We start from the raw sequence: 18249 nt of genomic DNA, 5'->3' as shown, positions 1-18249 counted from the left end.
CACCTATGGTATAGTGCACCCTGCCTTAGGGCTGTAAGGCCTGCTAGAGGGGTGTCTTACCTATACTGCATAGGCAGTGAGAGGCTGGCATGGCACCCTGAGGGGAGTGCCATGTCGACTTACTCATTTTGTTCTCACTAGCACACACAAGCTGGTAAGCAGTGTGTCTGTGCTGAGTGAGGGGTCTCCAGGGTGGCATAATACATGCTGCAGCCCTTAGAGACCTTCCCTGGCATCAGGGCCCTTGGTACCAGAGGTACCAGTTACAAGGGACTTATCTGGATGCCAGGGTGTGCCAATTGTGGAATCAATGGTACTTTTCAGGTGAAAGAGCACTGGCGCTGGGGCCTGGTTGGCAGGGTCCCAGCACACTTCTCAGTCAAGTCAGCATCAGTATCAGACAAAAAGTGGGGGGTAACTGCAACAGGGAGCCATTTCTTTACAGGGGGGGACACAAGTTAGCACATAAAGTACACCCTCAGCAGCGCGGGGGCGGCCGGGTGCAGTGTGCAAACACACGTCGGGTTTTCAATTGGAATCAATGGGAGACCAAGGGGTCTCTTCAGCAATGCAGGCAAGGGGGGGGGGGGGGAGGGGGCTCCTCAGGGGGGACAACTTTGGTTACTCACAGTCTCGGAGTCGCCGGGGAGTCCTCCCTGAAGTGTTGTTTCTCCACAAGTCGAGCCGGGGGTGTCGGGTGCAGAGTTGCAAGTCTCACACTTCTGGCGGGAAATGCTGTTGTCTTTAAGTTGCTTCTTTGGAAACAAAGTTGCAGTCTTGGGTGAACAGAGCCTCTGTCCTCTGGAGCTTCTTGGTCCTTTTAGAGCAGGGCAGTCCTCTGAGGATTCAGAGGTCGCTGGTCCTGGGGAAAGCATCGCCGGAGCAGTTTTCTTCCAAAGGGGGGAGACAGGCCGGTAGGGCTGGGGCCAAAGCAGTTGGTGTCTCCGTCTTCTCTGCAGGGTTTTTCAGCTCAGCAGTCCTCTTCTTCTTAGGTTGCAGGAATCTGAGTTCCTAGGTTCAGGGGAGCCCCTAAATACAGAATTTAGGGGTGTGTTTAGGTCAGGGAGGGCAGTAGCCAATGGCTGCAAGCCCTGAGGGAGCTACACCCTCTTTGTGCCTCCTCCCAAGGGGAGGGGGTCACATTCCTATCCCTATTGGGGGGATCCTCCATCTGCAAGATGGAGGATTGCTAAAAGTCAGAGTCACTTCAGCTCAGGTTGCCTTAGGGGCTGTCCTGACTGGTCAGTGACTCCTCCATGTTTTTCTCATTATCTCCTCCGGCCTTGCTGCCAAAAGTGGGGCTGTGGCCAGAGGGGGCGGGCAACTCCACTAGCTGGAATGCCCTGTGGTGCTGGAATAAAGGGGGTGAGCCTTTGAGGCTCACCGCCAGGTGTTACAGCTCCTGCAAGGGGGAGGTGATAAGCATCTCCACCCAGTGCAGGCTTTGTTACTAGCCTCAGAGTGACAAAGGCACTCTCCCCATGTGGCCAGCAACATGTCTGGTGTGTGGCAGGCTGGCAAAACTAGTCAGCCTACACAGGTAGTTGGTTAAGGTTTCAGGGAGCACCTCTAAGGTGCCCTCTGGGGTATATTTTACAATAAAATGTACACTGGCAACAGTGTGCATTTATTGTGCTGAGAAGTTTGATACCAAACTTCCCAGTTTTCAGTGTAGCCATTATGGTGCTGTGGAGTTCGTGTTTGACAGACTCCCAGACCATATACTCTTATGGCTACCCTGCACTTACAATGTCTAAAGTTTGGCTTAGACACTGTAGGGGTACAGTGCTCATGCACTGGTACCCTCACCCATGGTATAGTGCACCCTGCCTTAGGGCTGTAAGGCCTGCTAGAGGGGTGACTTATCTATACTGCATAGGCAGTGTGAGGTTGGCATGGCACCCTGAGGGGAGTGCCATGTCGACTTACTCGTTTTGTCCTCACCAGCACACACAACCTGGCAAGCAGTGTGTCTGTGCTGCGTGAGGGGTCCCCAGGGTGGCATAAGATATGCTGCAGCCCTTAGAGACGTTCCCTGGCATCAGGGCCCTTGGTACCAGGGGTACCAGTTACAAGGGACTTACCTGGATGCCAGGGTGTGCCAATTGTGTGAACAAAAGTACAGGTTAGGGAATGAACACTGGTGCTGGGGCCTGGTTAGCAGGCCTCAGCACACTTTCAAATCAAAACATAGCATCAGCAAAGGCAAAAAGTCAGGGGGTAACCATGCCAAGGAGGCATTTCCTTACACCTCCTATTGGAGGGCTGCCTCTCTAGTACTTTTTGACACTGTCACTAAAATAAAGTACCTTTATTTTTGTAACAATGTGTGGTTTCTTTCATGTTTGTGAGTGCTGTGTGACTACACTGGTATTGCATGAGCTTTGCATGCCTCCTAGATAAATCTTGGCTGCTCATCCACAGCTACATCTAGAAAGCCTGGCTTCTAGACACTGCCTACACTTTACTCAGAGGAGATACCTGGGCCTGGTATAAGTTGTAATTACCTTAGGTACCCACCACACACCAGGCCGGCTTCATACAGATGGGGAGTGTAAGGAAATGCCTCCTTGGCATGGTTACCCCCTGACTTTTTGCCTTTGCTGATGCTAAGTTTACAATTGAAAGTGTGCTGAGGCCTGCTAACCAGGCCCCAGCACCAGTGTTCTTTCCCTAACCTGTACTTTTGTTTTCACAATTGGCACACCCTGGCATCCAGGTAAGTCCCTTGTAACTGGTACCCCTGGTACCAAGGGCCCTGATGCCAGGGAAGGTCTCCAAGGGATGCAGCATGTCTTATGCCACCCTGGGGACCCCTCACTTAGCACAGACACACTGCTTGCCAGCTTGTGTGTACTGGTGAGGCCAAAACGAGTAAGTTGACATGGCACTCCCCTGAGGGTGCCATGCCAACCTCACACTGCCTATGCAGTATAGATAAGTTACCCCTCTAGCAGGCCTTACAGCCCTAAGGCAGGGTGCACTATACCATAGGTGAGGACACAAGTGCATGAGCACTGTGCCTCTACAGTGTCTAAGCAACACCTTAGACATTGTAAGTGCAGGGTAGCCATAAGAGTATATGGTCTGGGAGTCTGTCGTGCACGAACTCCACAGCACCATAATGGCTACACTGAAAACTGTGAAGTTTGGTATCAAACTTCTCAGCACAATAAATGCACACTGATGCCAGTGTACATTTTATTGTAACATACACCACAGAGGGCACCTTAGAGGTGCCCCCTGAAACCTAAACCGACTATCTGTGTAGGCTGACTAGTTCAAGCAGCCTGCCACAAACCGAGACATGTTGCTGGCCACATGGGGAGAGTGCCTTTGTCACTCTGTGGCTAGTAACAAAGCCTGTACTGGGTGGAGGTGCATCACACCTCCCCCTGCAGGAACTGTAACACCTGGTGGCGAGCCTCAAAGGCTCACCCCCTTTGTTACAGCACCACATGGCACTCCAGCTAGTGGAGTTGCCCGCCCCCCTCCGGCCACGGCCCGACTTTTGGCGGCAAGGCCGCAGGAGATAATGAGAAAAACAAGGAGGAGTCACTGGCCAGTCAGGACAGCCCCTAAGGTGTCCTGAGCGGAGGTGACTCTGACTTTTAGAAATCCTCCATCTTGCAGATGGAGGATTCCCCCAATAGGGATAGGAATGTGACCCCCTCCCCTTGGGAGGAGGCACAAAGAGGGTGTACCCACCCTCAGGGCTAGTTAGCCATTGGCTACTAACCCCCCCCCCCCCAGACCTAAACACGCCCTTAAATTTAGTATTTAAGGGCTCCCCAGAACCTAGGAACTCAGATTCCTGCAACCTAAGAAGAAGAGGACTGCTAAGCTGAAAAACCCTGCAGAGAAGACGGAGACACCAACTGCTTTGGCCCCAGCTCTACCGGCCTGTCTCCCCCCCTTCAAAAGACACTGCTCCAGCGACGCTCTCCCCAGGGACCAGCGACCTCTGAATCCTCAGAAGACTGCTCTGCTCTAGAAGGACCAAGAAACTCCAGAGGACAGAGGCTCTGTTCATCCAAGACTGCAACTTTGTTTCAAAGGAGCAACTTTGAAGAAACTGCGTTTCCCGCCGGAAGCGTGAGACTTGCTACTCTGCACCCGACGCCCCCGGCTCGACTTGTGGAGAAAACACTTCAGGGAGGACTCCCCGGCGACTGCGAGAGCGTGAGTAGTCAGAGTTGCCCCCCCCCCGGCCCCACAGCGACGCCTGCAGAGGGAATCCCGAGGCTCCCCCTGACCGCGACTGCCTGACTCCCAGATCCTGACGCCTGGAAAAGACTCTGCACCCGCAGCCCCCAGGACATGAAAGATCGGAACTCCAGTGCAGGAGTGACCCCCAGGAGGCCCTCTCCCTTGCCCAGGTGGTGGCTACCCTGAGGAGCCCCCCCCCTTGCCTGCCTGCGTCGCTGAAGAGACCCCTTGGTCTCCCATTGATTTCCATTGGAAACCCGACGTGTGTTTGCACACTGCACCCGGCCGCCCCCGTGCTGCTGAGGGTGTACTTTCTGTGCTTTGTGGTTCTTAAAATAAACTAAGAAAATATATTTTTCTATACAAAAACCTACTGGCCTGGAATTGTCTGAGTGTGTGTTCCTCATTTATTGCCTGTGTGTGTACAACAAATGCTTAACACTACTCCTTTGATAAGCCTACTGCTCAACCACACTACCACAAAATAGAGCATTAGTATTATCTCTTTTTGCCACTATCTTACCTCTAAGGGGAAGCCTTGGACTCTCTGCATACTATTCCTTACTTTGAAATAGTGCTTACAGAGCCAACTTCCTACAGGGAGAAAAATACGGACAAGAAGAAAGAGTCTTCATCAGGCCCACAAAATTCCTCTGGGGGTGGGCCCAAATCCTCTTCCTCATCCTCCAAAAAATAGAAACATTGGTGCTTCTTGTGTAAAGAAAGGGGCCATAGGATAGGTGACAGCACTTGTCGTAAGTAAAGCACCAAGGGTATTACCACTAATACCACTCCTCCTAGTGCCCCTAGAAATAGCACTGGTGGTAGTACTTCAACCAGGGGTGACCACTGAGACAGTCTTCTTATCAGAGGGTGGCATTCACCTTGCCACTCTGGTGCCTCGGCCTCCTAATATGCGGAAATACAGGCAGCACACCCTGATTAATGGTATTGAGGCAGAGGCTTACAGGGACACAGGTGCCAGTGTCACTATGGTGACTGAAAAACTGTTGTCCCCTATCCAAATCATATTTGGTCAGAGTCACCAAGTACCGGCCTCCAGGACTCTGCAACTCAAAGATCAGCACCTGTTCTGCAACTCATGAGATTTCTGTTTTGTTGTTCTGGTGAGGCCTCCTTGTGACTCCCTGTGTCCATCGCCTGTGGGTCACTCATGGGGGCTCCATAGACTTCTGCTGGCCTTCCCGTGTGCTGAGGGCCAGACATTTCTGACTCCCCTTCCAGGGTAGAGTCTCCGGACCTTGCTGGTCCCCAAAACTTTGCAAACACTTCTTCAGCTACTGCTGCATTTACCAGTGCTTGTTGGTGGCCTAGCTGGTCACGGACCCTCTTGCATTTATGCCACTGTCGAGGGACAGCTCGTAGGTGACTCCTGGGATCTTCTGCAGCTCCTGGACCCCATAGCTGGACTTCATCTTCTACAAACTCACAGAAGGTGGGTGTAAGGAAATGCCTCCTTGGCATGGTTGCCCCCTGACTTTTTGCCTTTGCTGATGCTATGTTTACAATTGAAAGTGTGCTGAGGCCTGCTAACCAGGCCCCAGCACCAGTGTTCTTTCCCTAACCTGTACTTTTGTATCCACAATTGGCAGACCCTGGCATCCAGATAAGTCCCTTGTAACTGGTACTTCTAGTACCAAGGGCCCTGATGCCAAGGAAGGTCTCTAAGGGCTGCAGCATGTCTTATGCCACCCTGGAGACCTCTCACTCAGCACAGACACACTGCTTGCCAGCTTGTGTGTGCTAGTGAGGACAAAACGAGTAAGTCGACATGGCACTCCCCTCAGGGTGCCATGCCAGCCTCTCACTGCCTATGCAGTATAGGTAAGACACCCCTCTAGCAGGCCTTACAGCCCTAAGGCAGGGTGCACTATACCATAGGTGAGGGTACCACTGCATGAGCACTGTACCCCTACAGTGTCTAAGCAAAGCCTTAGACATTGTAAGTGCAGGGTAGCCATAAGAGTATATGGTCTGGGAGTCTGTCGAACACGAACTCCACAGCACCATAATGGCTACACTGAAAACTGGGAAGTTTGGTATCAAACTTCTCAGCACAATAAATGCACACTGATGCCAGTGTACATTTTATTGCAAAATACACCCCAGAGGGCACCTTAGAGGTGCCCCCTGAAACTTAACCGACTGTCTGTGTAGGCTGACTAGTTCCAGCAGCCTGCCACACTAGAGACATGTTGCTGGCCCCATGGGGAGAGTGCCTTTGTCACTCTGAGGCCAGTAACAAAGCCTGCACTGGGTGGAGATGCTAACACCTCCCCCAGGCAGGAGCTGTAACACCTGGCGGTGAGCCTCAAAGGCTCACCCCTTTGTCACAGCCCAGCAGGGCACTCCAGCTTAGTGGAGTTGCCCGCCCCCTCCGGCCACGGCCCCCACTTTTGGCGGCAAGGCTGGAGGGAACAAAGAAAGCAACAAGGAGGAGTCACTGGCCAGTCAGGACAGCCCCTAAGGTGTCCTGAGCTGAGGTGACTCTAACTTTTAGAAATCCTCCATCTTGCAGATGGAGGATTCCCCCAATAGGGTTAGGATTGTGACCCCCTCCCCTTGGGAGGAGGCACAAAGAGGGTGTACCCACCCTCAGGGCTAGTAGCCATTGGCTACTAACCCCCCAGACCTAAACACGCCCTTAAATTTAGTATTTAAGGGCTACCCTGAACCCTAGAAAATTAGATTCCTGCAACAACAAGAAGAAGGACTGCCCAGCTGAAAACCCCTGCAGAGGAAGACCAGAAGACAACAACTGCCTTGGCTCCAGAAACTCACCGGCCTGTCTCCTGCCTTCCAAAGAACTCTGCTCCAGCGACGCCTTCCAAAGGGACCAGCGACCTCTGAATCCTCTGAGGACTGCCCTGCTTCGACGACGACAAGAAACTCCCGAGGACAGCGGACCTGCTCCAAAAAGACTGCAACTTTGTTTCAAGGAGCAGCTTTAAAGACCCCTGCAACTCCCCGCAAGAAGCGTGAGACTTGCAACACTGCACCCGGCGACCCCGACTCGGCTGGTGGAGAACCAACACCTCAGGGAGGACCCCCGGACTACTCTACGACTGTGAGTACCAAAACCTGTCCCCCCTGAGCCCCCACAGCGCCGCCTGCAGAGGGTATCCCGAGGCTTCCCCTGACCGCGACTCTCTGAAACCTAAGTCCCGACGCCTGGAAAAGACCCTGCACCCGCAGCCCCCAGGACCTGAAGGACCGGACTTTCACTGCAGAAGTGACCCCCAGGAGTCCCTCTGCCTTGTCCAAGTGGAGGTTTCCCCGAGGAAGCCCCCCCTTGCCTGCCTGCAGCGCTAAAGAGATCCCTTGATCTCTCATTGACTAACATTGCGAACCCGACGCTGGTTTCTACACTGCACCCGGCCGCCCCCGCGCTGCTGAGGGTGAAATTTCTGTGTGGGCTTGTGTCCCCCCCGGTGCCCTACAAAACCCCCCTGGTCTGCCCTCCGAAGACGCGGGTACTTACCTGCAAGCAGACCGGAACCGGGGCACCCCCTTCTCTCCATTCTAGCCTATGCGTTTTGGGCACCACTTTGAACTCTGCACCTGACCGGCCCTGAGCTGCTGGTGTGATAACTTTGGGGTTGCTCTGAACCCCCAACGGTGGGCTACCTTGGACCAAGAACTGAACCCTGTAAGTGTCTTACTTACCTGGTAAAACTAATCAAAACTTACCTCCCCCAGGAACTGTGAAAATTGCACTAAGTGTCCACTTTTGAAATAGCTATTTGTGAATAACTTGAAAAGTATACATGCAATTGAAATGATTCAAAGTTCCTAATGTACTTACCTGCAATACCTTTCAAACAAGATATTACATGTTAAATTTGAACCTGTGGTTCTTAAAATAAACTAAGAAAAGATATTTTTCTATAACAAAACCTATTGGCTGGATTTGTCTCTGAGTGTGTGTACCTCATTTATTGTCTATGTGTATGTACAACAAATGCTTAACACTACTCCTTGGATAAGCCTACTGCTCGACCACACTACCACAAAATAGAGCATTAGTATTATCTATTTTTACCACTATTTTACCTCTAAGGGGAACCCTTGGACTCTGTGCATGCTATTCCTTACTTTGAAATAGCACATACAGAGCCAACTTCCTATATTTATTGTGACTTAAAAACTTGAAAAGTACTAGCTAGATTATGGTGATCTAGGTATATAAAAATCAATGTTGTTTTTATAAACTGGTGTAAGATTTATTTATTGAGTATATCTCACTTACTGCCTTTGTGTGTGCAATAAATGCTTAGCAGTACTCTGATAAGCCAACCTGCTTGCCCACACTAGCACAAAAGAGAGCATTTAGATAATAATTTGGTTTTGCCTCAGTCAGTCAATTGGGGTTTGCCTAGACTCTTTACACAGTCTACCTTGTTTTGGTCCATTATTATATAAAGAAGCAGCTTCCTACAGGCTCAAGTTTAAGAAAACGTGACCTGTCAACAAGGACAAAATCCTTAACACTGAAGCAAACTACATGGTCTGCTATGCCTTGGATGGTTCCTAATTGTCCAGCTCCATCATACAGCAATTATTATTCATTTCTGCCGTGAATAACATAATTTGCTTGGGTGTTGCCCACCCTGGACTCCTTACCCCATTTTCGCCTCCAATAAGGTGCGTCTCGTCCACAACGAAGAGGCTAACATTCTGCACATTCTTGCGCTGCTTCCAGCGACGGGACAGAATGTCCCACTTTTCAGGAGTGCTGATAATAATGTTGCCCTTGCCAAGAAGCTTCAGGTCTGTGCTTGTTTCACCTGTCAGCAGCACCACCTTCTTGTACAGTTGGTCCTGGAACTTCTCAAACCAGTCCATAAACACCTGAAGGGAAACAAATGGCATTAATGAGACCAAAAACGGTAACTACACATTTAGCAAGCTCAGCCCACATTTTTGCAAGATAGGTCTTCTGTTTTCAGGCAGATGAAACACTCTTTACAATCCCTTGCAAATCCACAAGTTTCCAAACATCACCTACTTGCTCAGCCAAGGCTTCCATGGGGGTGATGTACACACAGCGCCCCTCTGAGTTCTGGAGCAACATCCTCAGGATGGCAAACTCAGCACAAATGGTTTTCCCACTGCCCGTAGGGGCTCCAATAAAGACATTATCATCGCTGTTATACACTGTGTTGAACACTGTAACAGAGAAGAGAAGATGTGTCATTCATAAAGTAACAGCAATGCCCATAACAATGATTATATATAAGCTTCCAAAATGGTAGAGAGAATACCATATCAGCAGTGGAAAGCCAAACATTGGCAACATGGCGGTTATGCCCAGGAGGAGCATTTCCAAATTAAGATTCACCCACCTTGGGTCTGTATTGGATTAAAGAAAGGGAACTTGTCCTGGTAAAGACTCTCAAAGGCACTGTTCCTCAAGGCAGACACAGGCAACGGCTGCAGATCCAGTAACTCTGTGGGTGGTGGATATTTCTCAGGAAGGATGAGATGGCGGAAAGACACGGGCAGCTGAGTCTCACAAGCTGCGGCAGGACGAAAAATAATCAGACAATCCACAATAAATCAGAATGAAAGGTTAAATGTAAAATAGTAAAAAGCGGTCTCTCTTGAAAAGAGTGCTAGGACTGCCTGAATGAAATGGGAATGCAACAACAGAACATTACAACTTTTCTATCACACGGAGGATGTTTAAAGACAAACTGTAGGAAGTTGGCTCTGTATGTGCTATTTCAAAGTAAGGAATAGCATGCACAGAGTCCAAGGGTTCCCCTTAGAGGTAAGATAGTGGCAAAAAGAGATAATACTAATGCTCTATTTTGTGGTAGTGTGGTCGAGCAGTAGGCTTATCAAAGGAGTAGTGTTAAGCATTTGTTGTACATACACACAGGCAATAAATGAGGAACACACACTCAGACAAATCCAGCCAATAGGTTTTGTTATAGAAAAATATATTTTCTTAGTTTATTTTAAGAACCACAGGTTCAATTTCTACATGTAATATCTCATTTGAAAGGTATTGCAGGTAAGTACTTTAGAAACTTTGAACAATTACAATAGCATTTATACTTTTTACATAAAACACATTTAGCTGTTTTAAAAGTGGACACAGTGCAATTTTCACAGTTCCTGGGGGAGGTAAAGTATTGTTATTTTTAACAGGTAAGTAAATCACTTACAGGTTTGAGATTGGGGTCCAAAGTAGCCCACCGTTGGGGGTTCAGAGCAACCCCAAAGTTATCACACCAGCAGCTCAGGGCCGGTCAGGTGCAAAGGTCAAAGAGGTGCCCAAAACACATAGGCTTCAATGGAGAGAAGGGGGTGCCCCGGTTCCAATCTGCCAGCAGGTAAGTACCCGCGTCTTCGGAGGGCAGACCAGGGGGGTTTTGTAGGGCACCGGGGGGGACACGAGTCAGCACAAAAAGTACACCCTCAGCAGCGCGGGGCGGCCAGGTGCAGTGTGTAAACACGCGTCGGGTTTTCAATGGTTTCCTATGAGAGACCAAGGGGTCTCTTCAGCGATGCAGACAGGCAAGGGGGGGGCTCCTCGGGGTAGCCACCACCTGGGCAAGGGAGAGGGCCTCCTGGGGGTCACTCCTGTACAGAAGTTCCGTTCCTTCAGGTGCTGGGGGCTGCGGGTGCAGGGTCTTTTCCAGCCGTCGGGACTTTAGGTTCAGGCAGTCGCGGTCAGGGGGAGCCTCGGGATTCCCTCTGCAGGCGTCGCTGTGGGGGCTCAGGGGGGACAACTTTGGTTACTCACGGGCTTGGAGTCGCCGGAGGGTCCTCCCTGAGGTGTTGGTTCTCCACCAGTCGAGTCGGGGTCGCCGGGTGCAGTGTTGCAAGTCTCACGCTTCTTGCGGGGATTTGCAGGGGTCTTTAAATCTGCTTCTTGAAACAAAGTTGCAGTTCTTTTGAAGCAGTGCCGCTGTCCTCAGGAGTTTCTGGTCTTTCTTGAAGCAGGGCAGTCCTCTGAGGATTCAGGGGTCGCTGGTCCTTAGGAAAGCGTCGCTGGAGCAGGTTTCTTTGGAAGGCAGGAGACAGGCCGGTAGGACTGGGGCCAAAGCAGTTGTTGTCTTCTTTCTTCTTCTGCAGGGGTTTTCAGCTCAGCAGTCCTCTTCTTCAGGTAAGTTGCAGGAATCTAAATTCTTAGGTTCAGGGAAGCCCTTAAATACTAAATTTAAGGGCTTGTTTAGGTCTGGGGGGTTAGTAGCCAATGGCTACTAGCCCTGAGGGTGAGTACACCCTCTTTGTGCCTCCTCCCAAGGGGAGGGGGGCACATCCCTAATCCTATTGGGGGAATCCTCCATCTGCAAGATGGAGGATTTCTAAAAGTTATGCGAGTCACTTCAGCTCAGGACACCTTAGGGGCTGTCCTGACTGGCCAGTGACGACTCCTTGTTTTTCTCATTATGTTCTCCGGCCTTGCCGCCAAAAGTGGGGCCCGTGGCCGGAGGGGGCGGGCAACTCCACTAGCTGGAGAGTCCTGCGGTGCTGGAACAAAGGGGTGAGCCTTTGAGGCTCACCGCCAGGTGTTACAGCTCCTGCCTGGGGGAGGTGTTAGCATCTCCACCCAGTACAGGCTTTGTTACTGGCCTCAGAGTGACAAAGGCGCTCTCCCCATGGGGCCAGCAACATGTCTCTAGTGTGGCAGGCTGCTGGAACCAGTTAGCCTACACAGATAGTTGGATACAGTTTCAGGGGGCACCTCTAAGGTGCCCTCTGGGGTGTGTTTTACAATAAAATGTACACTGGCATCAGTGTGCATTTATTGTGCTGAGAAGTTTGATACCAAACTTCCCAGTTTTCAGTGTAGCCATTATGGTGCTGTGGAGTTCGTGTTTGACAAACTCCCAGACCATATACTCTTATGGCTACCCTGCACTTACAATGTCTAAGGTTTGTCTTAGACACTGTAGGGGCACAGTGCTCATGCACTGGTGCCTTCACCTATGGTATAGTGCACCCTGCCTTAGGGCTGTAAGGCCTGCTAGAGGGGTGTCTTACCTATACTGCATAGGCAGTGAGAGGCTGGCATGGCACCCTGAGGGGAGTGCCATGTCGACTTACTCATTTTGTTCTCACTAGCACACACAAGCTGGTAAGCAGTGTGTCTGTGCTGAGTGAGGGGTCTCTAGGGTGGCATAAGACATATTGCAGCCCTTAGAGACCTTCCCTGGCATCAGGGCCCTTGGTACCAGTTACAAGGGACTTATCTGGATGCCAGGGTGTGCCAATTGTGGATACAAAAGTACAGGTTAGGGAAAGAACACTGGTGCTGGGGCCTGGTTAGCAGGCCTCAGCACACTTTCAATTCAAAACATATCATCAGCAAAGGCAAAAAGTCAGGGGGTAACCATGCCAAGGAGGCATTTCCTTACACAACCCCCCCCACCCCCACCCCCAAACGAAAGAGGATGAGACTAACCTTTCCCAAGAGAGTCTTCATTTTCTAAGTGGAAGAACCTGGAAAGGCCATCTGCATTGGCATGGGCAGTCCCAGGTCTGTGTTCCACTATAAAGTCCATTCCCTGTAGGTAGATGGACCACCTCAACAGTTTTGGATTTTCACCTTTCATTTGCATCAGCCATCTGAGAGGTCTGTGGTCAGTTTGAACTACAAAGTGAGTACCAAAGAGGTATGGTCTCAACTTCTCCAGGGACCAAACCACAGCAAAGGCCTCCCTCTCAATGGCACTCCAACGCTGCTCCCTGGGGAGTAACCTCCAGCTAATGAAAGCAACAGGCTGGTCAAGGCCATCATCATTTGTTTGGGACAAAACTGCCCCTATCCCATGTTCAGAGGCATCTGTTTGCACAATGAATTGCTTGGAGTAATCTGGAGCTTTTAGAACTGGTGCTGTGCACATAGCTTGTTTCAGGGTGTCAAAGGCCTGTTGGCATTCCACAGTCCAGTTCACTTTCTTGGGCATTTTCTTGGAGATTAATTCTGTGAGGGCTGTCACTATTGATCCATAATCCTTCACAAACCTCCTATAGTACCCAGTCAAGCCAAGGAATGCCCTGACTTGAGTCTGGGTTTTTGGAGCTACCCAGTCCAGAATAGTCTGGATCTTAGGCTGGAGTGGCTGAACTTGGCCTCCACCTACAAGGTGTCCCAAGTAAACCACAGTTCCCTGCCCTATCTGGCATTTGGATGCCTTGATAGAGAGGCCTGCTGATTGCAGAGCCTTCAAAACCTTCTTCAGATGAATCAGGTGATCCTGCCAGGTGGAACTAAAGACAGCAATATCATCAAGATAAGCTGCACTAAAGGATTCCAACCCAGCAAGGACTTGATTCACCAACCTTTGGAAGGTGGCAGGGGCATTCTTTAAACCAAAGGGCATAACAGTGAACTGATAATGCCCATCAGGTGTGGAGAATGCTGTTTTCTCTTTTGCTCCAGGTGCCATTTTGATTTGCCAGTACCCTGCTGTTAAGTCAAAGGTACTTAAGAATTTGGCAGCACCTAATTTGTCAATTAGCTCGTCAGCTCTAGGTATGGGATGGGCATCTGTCTTGGTGACAGAATTAAGCCCTCTGTAGTCCACACAAAACCTCATCTCTCTCTTTCCATCTTTGGTGTGAGGTTTGGGGACTAAGACCACTGGGCTAGCCCAGGGGCTGTCAGAGTGCTCAATTACTCCCAACTCCAGCATCTTGTGGACTTCCACCTTGATGCTTTCCTTAACTTGGTCAGACTGTCTGAATATTTTGTTTTTGACAGGCATGCTGTCTCCTGTGTCCACATCATGGGTACACAGGTGTGTCTGACCAGGGGTTAAGGAGAAGAGCTCAGCAAACTGTTGCAGGACCTTCCTACAATCAGATTGCTGTTGGTCAGAGAGGGTGTCTGAATAGATCACTCCATCTACTGAGCCATTGTAAGGAAATGCCTCCTTGGCATGGTTGCCCCCTGACTTTTTGCCTTTGCTGATGCTATGTTTACAATTGAAAGTGTGCTGAGGCCTGCTAACCAGGCCCCAGCACCAGTGTTCTTTCCCTAACCTGTACTTTTGTATCCACAATTGGCAGACCCTGGCATCCAGATAAGTCCCTTGTAACTGGTGCTTCTAGTACCAAGGGCCCTGATGCCAAGGAAGGTCTCTAAGGGCTGCAGCATGTCTTATGCCACCCTGGAGACCTCTCACTCAGCACAGACACACTGCTTGCCAGCTTGTGTGTGCGAGTGAGGACAAAACGAGTAAGTCGACATGGCACTCCCCTCAGGGTGCCATGCCAGCCTCTCACTGCCTATGCAGTATAGGTAAGACACCCCTCTAGCAGGCCTTACAGCCCTAAGGCAGGGTGCACTATACCATAGGTGAGGGTACCAGTGCATGAGCATGGTACCCCTACAGTGTCTAAACAAAACCTTAGACATTGTAAGTGCAGGGTAGCCATAAGAGTATATGGTCTGGGAGTTTGTCAAACACGAACTCCACAGCACCATAATGGCTACACTGAAAACTGGGAAGTTTGGTATCAAACTTCTCAGCACAATAAATGCACACTGATGCCAGTGTACATTTTATTGTAAAATACACCCCAGAGGGCACCTTAGAGGTGCCCCCTGAAACTTAACCGACTATCTGTGTAGGCTGACTAGTTTTAGCAGCCTGCCACAAACCGAGACATGTTGCTGGCCCCATGGGGAGAGTGCCTTTGTCACTCTGAGGCCAGTAACAAAGCCTGCACTGGGTGGAGATGCTAACACCTCCCCCAGGCAGGAATTGTCACACCTGGCGGTGAGCCTCAAAGGCTCACCTCCTTTGTGCCAACCCAGCAGGACACTCCAGCTAGTGGAGTTGCCCGCCCCCTCCGGCCAGGCCCCACTTTTGGCGGCAAGGCCGGAGAAGATAATGAGAAAAACAAGGAGGAGTCACTGGCCAGTCAGGACAGCCCCTAAGGTGTCCTGAGCTGAGGTGACTCTGACTTTTAGAAATCCTCCATCTTGCAGATGGAGGATTCCCCCAATAGGGTTAGGATTGTGACCCCCTCCCCTTGGGAGGAGGCACCAAGAGGGTGTACCCACCCTCAGGGCTAGTAGCCATTGGCTACTAACCCCCCAGACCTAAACACGCCCTTAAATTTAGTATTTAAGGGCTACCCTGAACCCTAGAAAATTAGATTCCTGCAACTACAAGAAGAAGGACTGCCCAGCTGAAAACCCCTGCAGCGGAAGACCAGAAGACGACAACTGCCTTGGCTCCAGAAACTCACCGGCCTGTCTCCTGCCTTCCAAAGATCCTGCTCCAGCGACGCCTTCCAAAGGGACCAGCGACCTCGACATCCTCTGAGGACTGCCCCTGCTTCGAAAAGACAAGAAACTCCCGAGGACAGCGGACCTGCTCCAAGAAAAGCTGCAACTTTGTTTCCAGCCGCTTTAAAGAACCCTGCAAGCTCCCCGCAAGAAGCGTGAGACTTGCAACACTGCACCCGGCGACCCCGACTCGGCTGGTGGAGATCCGACACCTCAGGCGGGACCCCAGGACTACTCTGATACTGTGAGTACCAAAACCTGTCCCCCCTGAGCCCCCACAGCGCCGCCTGCAGAGGGAATCCCGAGGCTTCCCCTGACCGCGACTCTTGGAATCCAAAATCCCGACACCTGGGAGAGACCCTGCACCCGCAGCCCCCAGGACCTGAAGGACCGGACTTTCACTGGAGAAGTGACCCCCAGGAGTCCCTCTCCCTTGTCCAAGTGGAGGTTTCCCCGAGGAACCCCCCCCTTGCCTGCCTGCAGCGCTGAAGAGATCCCTAGATCTCCCATTGACTTCCATTACGAACCCGACGCTTGTTTCTACACTGCACCCGGCCGCCCCCGCGCCGCTGAGGGTGAAATTTCTGTGTGGGCTTGTGTCCCCCCCGGTGCCCTACAAAACCCCCCTGGTCTGCCCTCCGAAGACGCGGGTACTTACCTGCAAGCAGACCGGAACCGGGGCACCCCCTTCTCTCGATTCTAGCCTATGTGTTTTGGGCACCACTTTGAACTCTGCACCTGACCGGCCCTGAGCTGCTGGTGTGGTGACTTTGGGGTTGCTCTGAACCCCCAACGGTGGGCTACCTTGGACCAAGAACTGAACCCTGTAAGTGTCTTACTTACCTGGTTAACCTAACAAATACTTACCTCCCCTAGGAACTGTGAAAATTGCACTAAGTGTCCACTTTTAAAACAGCTATTTGTGAATAACTTGAAAAGTATACATGCAATTTTGATGATTTGAAGTTCCTAAAGTACTTACCTGCAATACCTTTCGAATGAGATATTACATGTAGAATTTGAACCTGTGGTTCTTAAAATAAACTAAGAAAAGATATTTTTCTATACAAAAACCTATTGGCTGGATTTGTCTCTGAGTGTGTGTACCTCATTTATTGTCTATGTGTATGTACAACAAATGCTTAACACTACTCCTTGGATAAGCCTACTGCTCGACCACACTACCACAAAATAGAGCATTAGTATTCTCTTTTTGCCACTATCTTACCTCTAAGGGGAACCCTTGGACTCTGTGCATGCTATTCCTTACTTTGAAATAGCACATACAGAGCCAACTTCCTACATTGGTGGATCAGCGGTGGGGTACAAGACTTTGCATTTGCTGGACTACTCAGCCAATACCTGATCACACGACAAATTCCAAAATTGTCATTAGAAATTCATTTTTGCAATTTAAAATTTTTCTAAATTCTTAAAAGTCCTGCTAGGGCCTTGTGTGTTAAGTCCCTGTTTAGCATTGTCTTTTAGAGTTTAAAAGTTTGTTAAAAGTTTGAAATTAGATTCTAGAAACAGTTTTAGATTCTTTAAAAAGTATTCCAACTCTTAGCAGAATAATGTCTGATACAGAGATGCAGGTGGTGGAACTCGACACCACACCTTACCTCCATCTTAAGATGAGGGAGCTAAGGTCTCTCTGTAATATAAAGAAAATAACCATTGGCTCCAGACCTACCAAAATTCAGCTCCAGGAGCTGTTGGCAGAGTTTGAAAAAGCCAACCCCTCTGATGATGACATCACAGAGGAAGAAATTAGTGACTTGGAGGCCAATGTCCCTCCTCCAGTCCTAAATAGGGAGAACAGGACCCCTCAAGTCCTGTCTCCAACTGTGTTAGTCAGAAATAGTGAGTCCCTCACAGGAGGGTCCCACATTTCTGAAATCACTGAGGATGCTCTCAGTGAAGATGACCTCCTGTTAGCCAGGATGGCCAAAAGATTGGCTTTAGAGAGACAGCTCCTAGCCATAGAAAGGGAAAGACAAGAGATGGGCCTAGGACCCATCAATGGTGGCAGCAATATAAATAGGGTCAGAGATTCTCCTGACATGTTAAAAATCCCCAAAGGGATTGTGACAAAATTTGAAGATGGTGATGACATCACCAAGTGGTTCACAGCTTTTGAGAGGGCTTGTGTAACCAGAAAAGTGAACAGATCTCACTGGGGTGCTCTCCTTTGGGAAATGTTCACTGGAAAGTGTAGGGATAGACTCCTCACACTCTCTGGAAAAGATGCAGAATCTTATGACCTCATGAAGGGTACCCTGATTGAGGGCTTTGGATTCTCCACTGAGGAGTACAGGATTAGGTTCAGGGGGGCTAAAAAATCCTCGAGCCAGACCTGGGTTGACTTTGTTGACTACTCAGTGAAAACACTAGATGGTTGGATTCAAGGCAGTGGTGTAAGTAATTATGATGGGCTGTACAATTTATTTGTGAAAGAACACCTGTTAAGTAATTGTTTCAATGATAAACTGCATCAGCATCTGGTAGACCTAGGACCAATTTCTCCCCAAGAATTGGGAAAGAAGGCGGACCATTGGGTCAAGACAAGGGTGTCCAAGACTTCAACAGGGGGTGACCAAAAGAAAGGGGTCACAAAGACTCCCCAGGGGAAGGGTGATGAGACAACCAAAACTAAAAATAGTAAAGAGTCTTCTACAGGCCCCCAAAAACCTGCACAGGAGGGTGGGCCCAGAGCCTCTTCACAAAACAATGGGTACAAGGGTAAAAACTTTGATCCCAAA

At 50.0% G+C, this 18249-nt stretch overlaps 1 protein-coding gene across 1 annotated transcript in view; it reads right to left on the bottom strand.

Moving 5' to 3' along the window:
* SNRNP200 (small nuclear ribonucleoprotein U5 subunit 200) overlaps positions 1 to 18249 on the bottom strand; it is a 527741-nt gene that overhangs the window by 59046 nt on the left and 450446 nt on the right. Inside the window, exons 29-31 of the mRNA XM_069214415.1 lie at positions 9576 to 9749; positions 9239 to 9399; positions 8854 to 9081 (exon numbers count right to left, since the gene is read on the bottom strand). Of these exons, the coding sequence (XP_069070516.1) occupies positions 8854 to 9081; positions 9239 to 9399; positions 9576 to 9749 (563 nt within the window). The remainder of the gene's footprint in view (positions 1 to 8853; positions 9082 to 9238; positions 9400 to 9575; positions 9750 to 18249) is intronic.

This window comes from Pleurodeles waltl, chromosome 11 (assembly GCF_031143425.1).
Source record: "Pleurodeles waltl isolate 20211129_DDA chromosome 11, aPleWal1.hap1.20221129, whole genome shotgun sequence".
NCBI classification, from domain to species: domain Eukaryota; kingdom Metazoa; phylum Chordata; class Amphibia; order Caudata; family Salamandridae; genus Pleurodeles; species Pleurodeles waltl.
This window is presented reverse-complemented; position numbering and strand designations above follow the sequence as displayed.